The sequence below is a fragment of the Siniperca chuatsi genome, linkage group LG17 (genome assembly GCF_020085105.1).
Source record: "Siniperca chuatsi isolate FFG_IHB_CAS linkage group LG17, ASM2008510v1, whole genome shotgun sequence".
Taxonomy (NCBI): domain Eukaryota; kingdom Metazoa; phylum Chordata; class Actinopteri; order Centrarchiformes; family Sinipercidae; genus Siniperca; species Siniperca chuatsi.
Genome location: NC_058058.1, coordinates 999,251 through 1,014,250, shown reverse-complemented (window position 1 = coordinate 1,014,250; position 15,000 = coordinate 999,251). Strand labels below are relative to the sequence as shown.

Sequence of the window (15,000 nt, the reverse complement as noted above, 5' to 3'; positions counted from 1 at the left end):
CCCGTCTGTCTGTCTTACCTTATTTTACCTGAGCAGTCAGCGTTTCTCTGCTCGTGTTTGTTCTGGTGATTTTTATTTTCTCAGTTAATCGTTTCGTCTGTAAAATGTCAGAAAATAGTGAAAATGTCCTTTTAAATCTTCAGACAGTCCGATGTTTAAATGTCCGATATATTCAGTTTATCAGATAACGTCAAAGATTGTCAAAATAGTTGCCAATTAATTTTCTGTCGATCGACTAAATTGATTAATCGACCGAGTGTTTGAGCTCTTGTTGACGTCTCCTTCAGTTGTTTCTCTGCTGGATGAAGCCTCTTTCATAAAGTCTGCGGGGTTTAAAAGTTCGCGTTTATAAAAAAAGAAATACTTTTGTTAAACTCGTTGATATTAAATACAAACTCAAACTGTAAAATCTGCTGGTTTCTGTGTTTCGTGCTGCAGAATCTGGGTCACGTAAACATCTTTCCTGCCTTTGATTTCCTCCCAAAACGTCTCTGAAATGTTTCCATGTGTCGGCCGGCGGAGCCGAACCTCCCGACCTGGTTCGGGGTGGGGTGGGGGGACCCGGAGGCCCCCGGAGGAGGATTTAAACCACGTGATGCCGAACTGTCTGAAACAGCAGCTCCGTCATGTGACGAGACTCGACACGTGAAGGTTTCCAAAATGTTTAGTTAGAAACCGGACGAGGGGAAACTCCTGAACCGGAACAGAACTGATCGGAGACCAGAACCAGCTCACAGGCGTCGGTCACATGACTCAGCGGCTGCTCATTTATTTAGTTCATCAATGTGTTTTTTTTAAATAATTCAAACTAACTCTGATTTTCAGCATCTGTCCAGAAACAGCTCCAAAGAAACTTCTCCAGTTATTACATTTTTATTTTTAATTGAAAACAACAGTCCAGAGTCCAAAGTGACGTCTTCAGATGTTTCTGTAATATAATAATAATAATAATAATAATAATCTATAACTCAAAGACATTCAGCTCACTGAGATGCAAAACAGGAAACCGTCACGTCGGAGAAACTGACACCAGAGAAGGTTTTGAAAAATCATTTAAACTATAATCCGATTATCAAATCAGCAGCTGATTGATTTTCCTGTCGATCGACTGGTGGGTGACGCTGTGATCGGGACAGAACGCAGCGGCGTAAACGTAGACGGCGCACGCCTTTTTATGTCAAACGGGAGCGCGCTCGCGAGGTCATTTCAGCACCGCAGTGAGGTAGACAGCTCCTCAGGAGCCGCCCGCCGTGACGCTGTCCGCGGTGCTGACAGCTTCCTGTTTGACCTCCACTTCCCCGACACAGCGTGTTTGTTTCTTGAATCAGAAGTGTTTTCAGAGGTCATTTAATCTCTGCGTCAGTTTAACATTGTCATGAATTCATTTATTGATTTATTTATTGATTGATTTATTTTTAAATCAGCATTTCTCACTATTTTCACAACTTTTACAAACAAAACAAATCAATCGATTAATGGAGAAAATAATGAGCAGATGAATCCAGAACGAGTATTTTTTTACAGTGTGTATTAGTACTTTTACTGCAGTAAAGGATCTTATACTTCCTCCAGCACTGGCAGAGACAGATCAGGATCAGGATCAGGATCACGATCAGTTTCAGGTTCAGGTTCAGGAGGAACACAACAGAGCCGGTCAGTGAACTCAGCGTCTGGAATCAGGCTCTCTGCTGCTCAGCAGCTTCATCATCAGGCAGCTGTCTCCACGGTAACTGGACGCCATGTTCACCTGGTCAGAGGCGGAGCCACTCTGCTCTCTGGTGGACCAACTGGTGAACTGCAGGTGGTTCACGTGAAACATCTGACTTTTTTAAATTTCACCTTTTTAAAGAGGTTTAACTTGCTGAATGAAACGTCTTCTGCAGTTTGTTCCAACTCTTTGACACTTTATGATCTTCGGACCGACTGAAATACACGTTCTGTGGCTGCAGCGGTTTTTATGTTTTTTATTTTCTTCTTCTTCTATTTGAGAACAAAGAACCAAACCTCGTGACGGAGTGCCGCTCCACCCGGCCTCAGTGTTACATCCCTAAAAACCAGAGCTGCATCTGGTGTTCTTAAAGTAACCGTGTTTTTAAACACCGAGACATTTGAGAAACTGGAAGCAGCAAAGTTTTGGGCATTTTTGATTGAAAAATGATTAATCGCTTATCAAAATGGCTGCAGATTAGTTTTCCTTCGATCGACTGTTGATTTTATTTCGTGTATTATTTGTGTTTGTTCCAGCCGGAGCGTCTCCGTCCTCAGAGGGAGTTCGTGAAGTCTCTGCTCTGCATCGGGAAGCGTCTGGCCACGCTGCCCACCAAAGAGCAGAAGACCCAGCGGCTGATCTCAGAGCTGCTGCTGCTCAACCACAAGCTGCCGGCCCGAGTCTGGCTGCCCACCGCCGAGCACCAGCACCACGTCTGCAGGATCCCTCACACGCAGGCCGTGGTGCTCAACTCCAAGGACAAGGTAACGGAGACACGCCAACACACCTGACCAGGTAACTGAAAACACACCTGACCAGGTAACAGACCTGACCAGGTAACACGAGACACACCTGACCAGGTAACAGACCTGACCAGGTAACAGACCTGACCAGGTAACACGAGACACACCTGACCAGGTAACAGACCTGACCAGGTAACAGGAGGCACGCCGACACACCTGACCAGGTAACAGACCTGACCAGGTAACAGGAGACACGCCGACACACCTGACCAGGTAACACACCTGACCAGGTAACAGACAACACACCGACACACCTGACCAGGTAACAGACCTGACCAGGTAACAGGAAACACACCTGACCAGGTAACAGACCTGACCAGGTAACAGGAGACACACCGACACACCTGACCAGGTAACAGACCTGACCAGGTAACAGACAACACACCGACACACCTGACCAGGTAACAGACCTAACCAGGTAACAGACAACACACCGACACACCTGACCAGGTAACAGACCTAACCAGGTAACAGACAACACACCGACACACCTGACCAGGTAACAGACCTGACCAGGTAACAGACAACACACCTGACCAGGTAACAGGAAACACACCGACACAGCTGACCAGGTAACTAAACCTGGAGACTGTAACAAACTGGAGACATGTAACAGGAGCAATGAGACGTTTAGTGACGTCCATCTGAAGCATCTGAGAATAACTGGATATCAGTTTCATGTCTGTGTCCAGCACGTAGACCGGTCCAGGACATGGTTAGCCTAGCTTAGCACAAAGACTGGAAGCAGGGGAAACTGTTAGCCTAGCTCCATCAGAAGAGTCTGTCTGATATCACCTCTACCTTGCCCTCCTCCTCCTCCTCCTTGTCCTCCTCCCTCCTCTTGCCCTCCTCCTCCTGCCCTCCTCCTCCTCCTCTTGCCCCTCCCTCCTCCTCCTCCTCTTGCCCTCCTTCTTCCTCCTCCTGCCCTCCTCCCTCCTCCTCCTCCTCCTCTTGCTCTCCTCTTGCCCTCCTCCTCCCTCCTCCTTGTCCTCCCTCCTCCTCCTCCTCCTCTTGCCCTCCTCCTCCCTCCTCCTTGTCCTCCCTCCTCCTCCTCCTTGTCCTCCTCCCTCCTCTTGCCCTCCTCCCGCCCTCCTCCCTCCTCCTCCTCCTCCTCCTCGTCCTCCCTCCTCCTCCTTGTCCTCCTTCCTCCTCGTCCTCCCTCCTCTTGCCCTCCTCTTGTCCTCCCTCTCCTCCTCCTCCTGCCCTCCCCCTCCTCCTCCTCTTGTTCTCCTCCTCCTCCTCTTGCTCTCCTCCTCCTTGTCCTCCCTCCTCCTCCTCCTGCTCTCCTCCTCCTCCTCCTTGTCCTTCCTCCTCCTCCTCCTGTCCTGTCCTCCCTCCTCCTCCTCCTCCTCCCTCCTCCCTCCTCCTCCCCTCTTCCTCCTCGTCCTCCCTCCTCTTGCCCTCCTCTCCTGTCCTCCTCTCTTCCTCTCCTCCCTCCTCCTCCTCCTCCTCTTGTCCTCCTCCTCCTCCTCCTCTTGCTCTCTCCTCCTCCTTGTCCTCCCTCCTCCTCCTCCTCCTCTTGTTCTCCTCCTCCTCCTCTTGCTCTCCTCCTCCTTGTCCTCCCTCCTCCTGCTCTCCTCCTCCTTGTCCTCCCTCCTCCTCCCTCCTCTTGCCCTCCTCTTGTCCTCCCTCCTCCTCCTCCCTCTCCTCCTCCTCCTCCTCCTCCTCCTCAGGCTCCGTACATCATCTACGTGGAGGTGTTGGAGTGCGAGAGCTTCGAGACGTCTCCTCTTCCCGTTCGGATCCCGGAGACGAGGATCCGATCCGCTCGCTCTGCGGAGAACCTGGACTGTGGCGGCGTCACCGCGGCTAACGCTAACAGCGGGATGACATCAGAGCACAGAGCAGGAAGTTTCTCCACCGTCCCAAACTACGACAACGACGACGAGGCGTGGGCCACCGACGACATCGGACAGCTGCAGGTGGAGGTGAGACGAAGGTTCTTCGGTGGTTCCCAGAGTGGATCCTGAAAGTCGTTGCGAGATTTATTGATTTGCATTTTTTATTGTTCATTTCCAATAACGTTTAAAAAAGACGACATTAATTCCATTTAATGTGACATTTTTTAACGTATCAAGTCAGAAGAAATAGTTAATTTAACGTTCGTTGTAATTGGTTGATTATTAAGTGATGTCATGGTGATGTATATTCATATATATTTAACTAATTAAATAAACAATGAGTAAAAAACAAGTATGTTAAAGTTGAATATTTATCAGCCGAACAGGTTTTATTTCACTTTAATATAGATAATATTTGTTTATAGTCTATTAAAGAAAAGGTCCAAACCATCAGTCGTAACAACACAGGGAATAGAAAACTCTCTTCTCACCTGCGGACACCTGAACAGGTGTTTCCACGTGAGAGCCAGCAGCTTCATCTCATCAGCTGCTGTTATAAAATGCATTTTATCAGAACTGTGAAGATCGAAAATGAGCTGATCACAGGACAGAAACGTAGACCGGTCCAGGATGTGGTTAGCCTAGCTTAGCACAAAGACTGGAAGCAGGGGGAAACTGTTAGCCTAGCTCCATCAGAAGAGTCTGTCTGATATCACCTCTTCAGACAGTAACCGTCCTCCTCCTCCTTCCTCTTGCCTCCCTCCACCTCCTTGTCCTCCCTCCTCCTCCTCCTCCTCCACCTCCTTGTCCTCCCTCCTCCTCTTGCCTTCCCTCCTCCTCCTCCTCCCTCCTAATAGTTAATTTAACGTTCCTTGTAATTGGTTGATTATTAAGTGATGTCATGGTGATGCATATTCATATATATTTAACTAATTAAATAAACAATGAGTAAAAAAACAAGTATGTTAAAGTTTAATATTTATCAGCCGAACAGGTTTTATTTCACTTTAATATAGATAATAGTTTCCAAAACAGCTTTTATAGAAGATAATATTTGTTTATAGTCTATTAAAGAAAAGGTCCAAACCATCAGTCGTAACAACACAGGGAATAGAAAACTCACCTGCGTATACCTGAACAGGTGTTTCCACGTGAGAGCCAGCAGCTTCATCTCATCAGCTGCTGATTGAGCTGATCACAGGACAGGAACGCAACTAGTCCACAACGCCTGTGAGGTTTTAATATTAATCATTTTATTGTGTGTGTGTGTGTGTGTGTGCAGGTGGAGGCTCAGACCAGCAGCAGCGATAACATCAGTCAGTTTTCAGTCGACAGCATCACGAGTCTGGAGAGCAAAGAGCCGGTTTTCATCGCTGCCGGCGACATCAGGTGCGCGCACACACACCAGGTTTCAGTACGTCAGATCAGAGCTGGCGTCTAATGAAGAAAACCATGTGACAGTGTTGAAAGTTTAACCACGCAAACATCTCGAATAACTGAGAAATATGACGATGTTCATCGGTACGAGAACAAGTAATATTTTAATGATCGCTCTCCGATCACATCACAGTGTGACTCGTATGTAAGTCTTGGCCAGAATTTAATTTTAAAAACCTTTTTTTTTTAAAAATTAAAATGAACCGACGTTATGAACCGTCACGTCAAAGACGTCTGTGTTTCTACTGAAGTTAGCATGCTAACCTGCTAGCCGCGGCCCGCCCTGTGCGATAACTAGTCCGATAGCTCCAGCGGCGAGTTCGCTGCGTTGCACAAGCTCTCTCAGCTTTTTTTTTTTAGTCTACTAAATAAACAAAATGTCCAGAAAGGTAACACCTATTTTCCTTATCAAAGAGAAAAATACAACCGTGCACCTTCTGAGTTCACGTTTCTCTCGTTCACCGAACTAGTACATCGTGAAACACGCTTCATTCAAACTCGACAGAAACAAAATAAAACTCTTCCAGCAATCACCAACTCTGGTTTGGTCGAAATAAACCCTTAATCCACCGAGTCAGATGTGAGAAATATTCTGTCGCTGCCTCTCCGGTGCCCGACCTTCGTCTCGCTCCTCTCCGCCTGACGCCGCCGTGTCTCCGCCGCCCCAGAGTCGGAGCCGCTGTAAATCACCTCGGTACTGTATTCCCTGTCGTCAAACTGGCCTCCGTCGGTCTCGGAGGCTGTGTTCGGATCCGGCCTGGCCTGCTGATCCCGGTTTCGTTGCCCATTCCGATAGCTGCACGGCTAACTGAGCTAACTAGCCAGTTAGCAGCAGTTATGACATATTGGCCCTTTAAACCATCGCACCAATAAGGCACATTTATATTCCATGTTAGCAAGATATTTGATATGTAGACTTTTGCATTTGTTAGTTATTTTACTGCAGAACTTGTGTAAATTATTGAGTCAACAGTTTTATTAGACTCACTCAGCGAAGGTGTTCAGTCCGTCACTAGTTTCTAACGCTTGATCTGTTTGTTCTCGTGGTGTTTTGGTTCTCCAGACGCCGTCTGTCGGAGAACCTCGCTCACACTCCGACCACGTTCAGGAGAGACCCCGAGGACCCGTCAGCTGTCGCCCTCAAAGAACCCTGGGAGGAGAAAGTCAGGTGAGTCCATAAGCACCTCTCAGGTGTTTTGTCATCAGCTGCTTCTTCACCACCGCTGTGTTTATATATTTATCTACAGGCGGATCAGAGAAGCCTCTCCGTACGGTCACCTGCTGAACTGGAGGCTGCTGTCCGTTATTGTGAAGTGTGGAGACGACCTGAGACAGGAGCTGCTGGCCTATCAGGTCCTCCGACAGCTGCAGGTACTGACACACCTGGAATATTATTATTCCTGGGAATTTATCACCGTTTCTTCTCATAAAATGCCATTTACTCTCATTTTCTGACGTTATTCTTTGGTACTCATGAATTATGCGGTAATAATTTGAGTAAATCATTTTAATACGAGCGGTTTTAAGCTTCGGACCCAACGGAGCTGATTGTTAGTCAGAAGATGTGATGAAACTAAACTGCAGCAACGTTAAAAGGTCTTTGTTTGTTTGGTGTCGACTTTCCTCAGCAGGACGACCAGAGTCATTTCAGATTCTGGTGATGACGTTATTTTGAGTCTTTAACTGTCAGAACAGATTTCGTGTTTCACGGGAAGTCGAAGGCGATCCGACAGAAACCTGAGTCGTGTGTTTTTGTGTGTGCAGTCGATCTGGCAGCAGGAGCGAGTTCCTCTGTGGATCAAACCTTACAAGATCCTGGTGATGTCATCAGACAGCGGCATGATCGAACCCGTCCTCAACGCCGTCTCTCTGCACCAGGTACGCAACTCAACAAGGCATCATGGGAACTTATCTTTGAATGAAAGAATGTTAGCGATACTTTAGTTAGCGATATTAAAAGTTCTTGACCTGAAAACAGCAGCTGACAGAACCATCTCGCCACGAGGTCCGTTTAGTAGCTGCATTTATTAACAATAGTATTTATTAGCAACACATTTAAATGTTTATAGACCGCAAATAAGGGACGACAGAAAATAAAAGTGTGACGCCATCTTGGAGGTCCATCGATGAATAAACGCTAAAGGAAGAATTAACCTGAAAGCCGCCTGAAACACACAGTCAGAAGATCATTTAAGTTCTGTGGGATCATCTACCTGTCAGGTGTTTTTCTAAACTTGTTCATGTGGTTGGCGTTTCCTGTCCGTCAGGTGCGTAAACAGAGTCAGCTGTCGCTGCTCGACTACTTCCTGCAGGAACACGGCAGCTTCACCACCGAAGCTTTCCTCACCGCTCAGAGGAACTTCGTCCAGAGCTGCGCCGGATACAGCCTCATCTGTTACCTGCTGCAGGTGAAAGACAGGTGAGACACACACGCACACACACACAGCCTCATCTGTTACCTGCTGCAGGTGAAAGACAGTTTAGCTAATTAGCACTAAACACAAATTACAACCTCTTCACCTAAGATGGTGAGCATGGTAAACATTATACTTGCTAAACATCAGCATGTTAGCTTGCTGATGTTAGCATGTAGCTCAAAGCGCAGCCTCACAGAGCAGCTAGCATGACTTTAGACTCTTAGTTTGTGTCCCAAATCCTTTTATACCAACAGAAAGTATTGAAGTTAAACTTCGCAAACAGAAAGCAAAATGTTTTTCTGAAGATTTAAAACCGCCCAGCTGTGAGCAGCTCCTCCATCTTTTCGAGATCAGTGTCTCATCAACAGCGCAGAAAGGCTGAATTCAGACCAAATCAGGCGTTGCATCGATTAGCCTCAGGTTTGTGCGGCGGCGTGTGGGCGTAAACCGCTGTGAAACAATCAGAAAATAACATTTTATTTCTCTGATTCACCGGCGCTCCCTCTCCTCATTCACCGCTGTCTCGAACACAAACCAAAGGAAGCTTCTTACTGTTTTTCAGCACAGACTGTAAGCCAGACACAGACGCCGAAGCTGGGTACACGAAAGAAACCAAGCGAGGACACAACCGGGACAGTATCATAGTCTGGTCCATGAACTGGTTTCAGTGATATTTCATGCTAACTGTGAAGCAGTCCGACCGGTCTGATCGCTGGATTGCGTTTCTCCAAAAGTTGATTCTGTTTCAACTTTTCCGTCGCAGGTCGCTGCATTTTTTTGGACACCCCCTGCAGCCTAAACGCACAACCCCCCGTTCATAATTAATGGGAGGACTGGCGTTTTCGACGCAGCGCCTGAGTTGGTCTGAATCCAGCCTAAAAACTGTCTCCACTGTGAAGACATCTTTATTTACATAGCCCAATATCACAAACACACTAAAAACCTGCTTAACCTTCAGTATGTAGTCTCTTTTGATGGAGCTATGCTAACAGTTTCCCCCTGCTCCCGGTCTTTGTGCTAAGCTAGGCTAACCGTCCCGTCTCTGTCTCTGACATGAAACTGATCTCTGCAGACACAACGGGAACATCCTGCTGGATTCTGAAGGTCACATCATTCACATCGACTTCGGCTTCATCCTCTCCAGCTCTCCCCGCAACCTCGGCTTCGAGACGTCGGCCTTCAAACTCACGTCAGAGTTCGTTGATGTGAGTAAACGAGGACAGTTTTGAGTTTGTGTTCCAGTTTTAAATGAACTTCATTGGTGTCGGGGGCCTGAGTGTGCACACACTGGAGGTCTTCAGGGGTCCTGATCCAGCACAAACCTGTGGGAAAACCTGCTCGAACCTGATGCATTAATTAGTTTTCAAAAAGAAAGTTGACCTGAAGACGGTCAGAGGTGAGTGTAACGAGCACCTGAGGATCCCTGAAGACCTTCAGCAGACAGATATACTGTCAAACTGAAAGGCAGCAGGTCACATTCAGGAGTTAAAGTTACTGACTGAATGTGTGCTTCAGGTGATGGGCGGTCTGAACGGCGACATGTTTATCTACTACAAGATGCTGATGCTCCAGGGTCTGATCGCTGCCAGGAAACACATGGAGAAGGTGCTGCAGATCGTGGAGATCATGCAACAAGGTAACACCGGTAAATTTACTCAAGTATTTCCATTTTATGCAACTTTAGGTTGAAAGTGCAGGGTCCAGGTTGAAAAGTGCCAAAGTTTCCCTTTAAGTCCATCCAGTTGTTTGTGCCGCTTGATTCTCAGGTGGAGCACAGAAAGGTGTAATGTGACAAAACACATTCAGGTGGAGCAAAGAAACCAATCACAGAGGGTCTTTTGAGCCAGTAACGAACCAGAGTCAGTGGGAAATAAAGTAGTAATGGCAGGTAGAAACATTAACTCTGCTGCACGTGCAAACAAGATGGCGTCCGACCGTCTTCACAAACTCTGTTGTTCTTGTTTCGGACCAAAGGAAAGAAGATGAATCTGCTCATTTTTCAACTCTTTTTCTTCTCAGTGGGCGTTAACAGTCAGTACGTTTCCTCCCGTGTCTTTTTACTTCGTCCTCCAGGTTCCCACCTGCCCTGCTTCCACGGCTCCAGCACCATCCGCGGCCTGAAGGAGCGTTTCCACATGTCTCTGACGGAGGAGCAGCTGCAGCTGCTGGTGGAGCAGCTGGTGGACGGATCCATGCGCTCCATCACCACCAAACTCTACGACTCCTTCCAGTACGTCACCAACGGCATCATGTGACCGCAGACGCCGACGTTTTTCCCAGCTGCTTTTGTTCGACTCCGTCCGGCCTTTGCGAGCTTGAGTCTGAGAATTGAAATGTTTGTTTTCTGATTTTTAAACGTGGCGCTGAAGTTTCTAACAGATTTGTTTTGAATCTGAGGATCAGCTGATCAGATTTTAGGCGATCTCATTTGTTTCGCTGCATTCACGAGCAGCTGGGAAAGTACAGCGTCTGGGACTTTTCCAGGTCGGTGTTTACATCCTGAGAAGAATTGAACCTGGAAGAGAAACGCTAAACAGGCTGGAAGCATCAGAATTCAGACTCCAGGTTAATCCTGTTGCTGCCTGAGACACATTTAATTAAAAAACTTCTACTGGATTTTACTCTGAGCTGTTGACTCGAGTGTTCGGATAACAGAGAAACAGGAGAGGAAACATTGAACGCTACATGAAAGCTGAGTGTTTGGATCAGTTTTGAAGGACAGAAATTATAATTTGATCACAGATTAAATGAATTTATTGAGTTGCAGTTCCGGCTGCTGATCAGACACAAACATTTGAAGCGGTCACTTCAGTTTCTGGGAACTTGTGACGTTTGATTAATGATTTGGCCTAATAAAATGTCAATAGGCCATTAAACTTCTCTCTTAAAACTCCAGTGAATGTGATGGAAGTTTGACAGCAGCTCGTTCCAGCTGATCCTCTCCTGCTTCTTATCACGAATATTTTAGTAAAATCCAAAATACAAAAACACCAGCAGGACGTCCGCGGCTTCTCGTAATGAAGGAAGAAACTCTGCGACAGTCGGTTCTGTCGTCTGTATGTTTGGTTGTTCTTAAAGAACAGAACAGTGAGAAAAACACTATGTGGAGGAAGCACAACATGTTTTCTTTGCTCTCTGGATCATCAGAGAAAAGAGACTGAAGTAACATCGCTCTTTAGTTTGAAATGGTGTCTGAGACCAGTTTAATCTTCCAGCAGAATTCCCTGATGTGTTGAGTTTTAATTGTTTGTTTTCACCAGACATTTATCACAGCTGTATCTAAAAAAAAAAAAAAAGTTAAATATTTAGAAAATATTGGATGGATTGCCATGAATTTTGTGATGAATTCGTGACTTTTCGTGTAGCGCCATCATGAGGTCAAAATGTCCACTTGTTCAGTACAAGTTCATGACAAGAAACCAATGACTGAATCCCTGTTAGCCTCAGCTTTATTAATGCAAACATGGAATGCTAAGTATTAGCATGTTAACTTGCTAACTGTGAGCATGCATGCTAACGTTGAACCCATCTCTCCAGGCTGCTCTTGTACAAACATGAACATAAATTTAACTTTTTTTTTCTTTGTAGATCAGCTCACTAGCTTGTTCGATGCGCAGGTGTTGAGATTTGAAAAGTCTTTTCGCACAACTATAATTCCAGCCAACAAGTTAAAGATCATTTTATAAACATCGGCATGACAACGTCCAATAGAGTGTTAACACGCTAACGTTAGCATGCTGTCATCGTTGTTTTTAGTACATAGATGTTTTGTTTTTTTGATTGAAAATTGAAATTTAATGGTCCTATAAATCTGTTTTTAATAAGATTTATTGTGCAGTGCTAATTGCTGCCTTCCTAAATGTTCAGATATTTTAACAGCTTTAAGACTTTTTAAAAAAATCAGGATGTTATCATGACTTATTAATGATTTTCACAAACGTGACGAGTGTCTGGTTAAAAAACAAAAAAACAATTAAAATTCAACGTTTCAACTCATCACTTTATTTAATCTGCATGTTTGTCACTGAATAATTTTAATTTCCAATGTTTTATTGTAGTTTCAGTTTAAGAAGGGTTCGTGGTGAATTTCAGAAGAAATTGTGTGTGATTTGTTTGAGTTTCTGTCAACACACTCAGTACACAACATGTTAAAGATGCTAATGATTACAAAACTCTACAGTGTTGAATTTAAAAGGAACATTTTACATGGATGCAGAGTAACAGAGCCGACAGGTTCAGATTAACGGTTTTCTTTCCCCGACACGCCACCTTACTTGAATGGTTTCCTGTCCTTTTTTGAGCCGAAATGGCCACCGTGCGGTGAAACGGTTCGTTTGCAACATTTCTACGCAAGAACCTCATTATCAATGTTTCACTAACTGTACATCTGTGTATAACTCTGAATTGTGTTAAAGTTATGTGTCTGTTAACGATGTATTTTGCATATTTAAACGAACGCTCGACACTCTTTCCTCCCCGATTGGCTGAATGAGATACATTCCTGGGATTAACTCTGTGGCCAATCAGGAGAGGCGGCTCTGCGGATTGGCAAAATGAGAGCGAGAGACTTCATTTCTGTGTTTGACAGAAAAAAATAATAATTCTTGGAGGAGATCAGTGATGATCAGTTTCCAGAATATGTGAATGTTATAATAACAGTCCACTAAAACAAAAGTTTTTCTCAGACAGAAGTGTTCTCAGTATTGACGAACTCACTTATAATGTTGTAACTAATGCTGGTAATACTTTCAGTGGCTTTATTCCAGTGTATCAACATATTGTTTGTACATAAAAAATACTGCGTTTTTGTGAGTGAGATTAGTTAAAAATACTCAGCTAGTCTTCTAAGATCTCAAATCCTCTAAAACTAACGAATCTAGCAGACAGCAACGATAGCTAGTGCTACCAGAACTGTTAGCTAATTAGCCAGAAAACAGTTTGTTTAGGTCCTCGACTATAAATACAACTGCAGTTACAAACGTGAGGTAAAAAATAAATAAATCAGAGGCTAGTTAACGCTCTTGTACCCTACAGTTGTATTTTATAGTAGAGGAATGACCAAAAATGAATGAAAGCTAGCAAGCTAACAATTAACTAAATAGCTAGCTGTACGAAAATAAAATATAAAACACTAGAGGTAAAACTGAAGTTATGGTTAACGGACAACAGAACATTACATTAGACTGTGACGAAAAAACGCATCATACCAGGCTAGCAAGCATTTTTAGCTGAGCCATTGTCATGCTAATGGATGAACAGCAGTTGTGGAATTTTGATCAAAACAAAATTGCCTTTTCTGTTTGAAATAGCTCTTTTTCCTGAAATTTCATGTTTTATTTCATAAAAGTGTATTTATTTTTTTGATAATGTTAGTGGAGTCAGTCTATTTCAAGCCAGGTGGCCTGTCTTCACTGTAAAACACTGTGAGACACCTTTTAGTTAATGCTAACTACTAGCTAACTAGCTACCTCACTGTTGTACAAGAGCAGTGATAAAATAATATATTTTATCATCTATTTGTCATCAAGCACAGACTGTATTCACTGCTACAAATACTTTTTTTTAATCAATATTCCCAGACTGCTGTTACTTGTTAGCCATCAGCTTGACAATGACTCAGCTAAAATCACAGCTAGCTTGTTTAATTTTTCCCTTCATCCTCCGCAATCTAATGTTTATTTTTGTCTGTCGAGCATAATTTTAGTTTTAATCAAAGTTTTTAATATACAATGGATTGTGTGAAGTAATGTTAGAAATCAGTGTGACGTTAACTGCAACAATCATTTAGCAGAAGCGCTAACGCTAACTAACAAGCACAAGAGTGGAGTACAAGAGTAGTGACAAGCTAGCTAGCTAGCTAGTTTTTTGACAAACATGCGCACACTGTAACAAGCTAGTTAGCAACTAAAAGATATTGTAATAATTTCTTTCCTGCCATAATTTGAGTTTAACTTTTTGCTTATTTTACTTTCTATTCTTGTACATTAATGCATCACATAACCAGCTGTTTTCTGTTTGCCGCCTGGTTATAAACAAACCTTAAAAGATACTATAAAAGCTTCTCACTGGAATAAAGCCAATTTTTGGTGTTACTGTCATATGATTAACATCTGTACAGTTGTTCTGAGGGTTTTTTGTGTTTTGACCACTATTGAAGGAGAAGCACAGACCTGTTATTGTAAAAGCAGTCTCATGTTACCGTCTGCTAACCGTTAGCCCGCTACTTTATACGCCACCGCGCTTGACAAAAGATGCAGCTGTGACTAAAGTTTACCAGATAAGCAACTTAAATAGCAAATACTCTCATTTGTGAATATGTATGTATGTAAATGAACTGATGTTAGTTTTCCTGTGAGAAAAATAGATGCCTTGAGACGTACAGAAGGTACAAACTCTTTTCAATGCAACAGGAGGGACGAAGAGTCTCGGACCTGAGAAGTGCTTTTATATCAGACGTTTGACCGCTTCAGGGACGAGTTTCAACACTTAAACGTCTTCCTCTCCTACGTCAGTCCGGACGGGAAAAATATGTCTTTATATTTACAAGTTATTCTAGTCACATTTTGATAATAGAACATTTACGATAGTTAAATTGACTAGAGCTTTTTAAATTTTAAAGCGAAGTTAAAGAGTAAGTTTAAAGTGTCAGAAGTAGCCCTTGATATTGTCCATTTCCTTGTTGTTTCCCCACTGTTAACCATTAAATAAAGGCAAAAAAAATAAATAAACTTGAACTAACAGCTGCTAAATCGTGACGTCTGGAGAGGAAAACGCTGAACTCTGTTGAAACTCGT

The 15,000-nt window shown here is 44.1% G+C and overlaps 1 protein-coding gene across 1 annotated transcript in view; it reads left to right on the top strand.

The window, feature by feature from the left end:
* LOC122864527 (phosphatidylinositol 4-kinase beta-like) overlaps positions 1 to 15,000 on the top strand; it is a 34,624-nt gene that overhangs the window by 19,420 nt on the left and 204 nt on the right. Inside the window, 10 exon segments of the mRNA XM_044172061.1 lie at positions 2,245 to 2,472; positions 4,185 to 4,439; positions 5,635 to 5,741; positions 6,853 to 6,957; positions 7,037 to 7,160; positions 7,554 to 7,667; positions 8,057 to 8,208; positions 9,279 to 9,411; positions 9,722 to 9,842; positions 10,280 to 15,000. The exon segment at positions 10,280 to 15,000 is cut by the window's right edge and continues 204 nt beyond it. Coding sequence (XP_044027996.1) covers positions 2,245 to 2,472; positions 4,185 to 4,439; positions 5,635 to 5,741; positions 6,853 to 6,957; positions 7,037 to 7,160; positions 7,554 to 7,667; positions 8,057 to 8,208; positions 9,279 to 9,411; positions 9,722 to 9,842; positions 10,280 to 10,461 — 1,521 coding nt within the window. The 3' untranslated portion in view covers positions 10,462 to 15,000.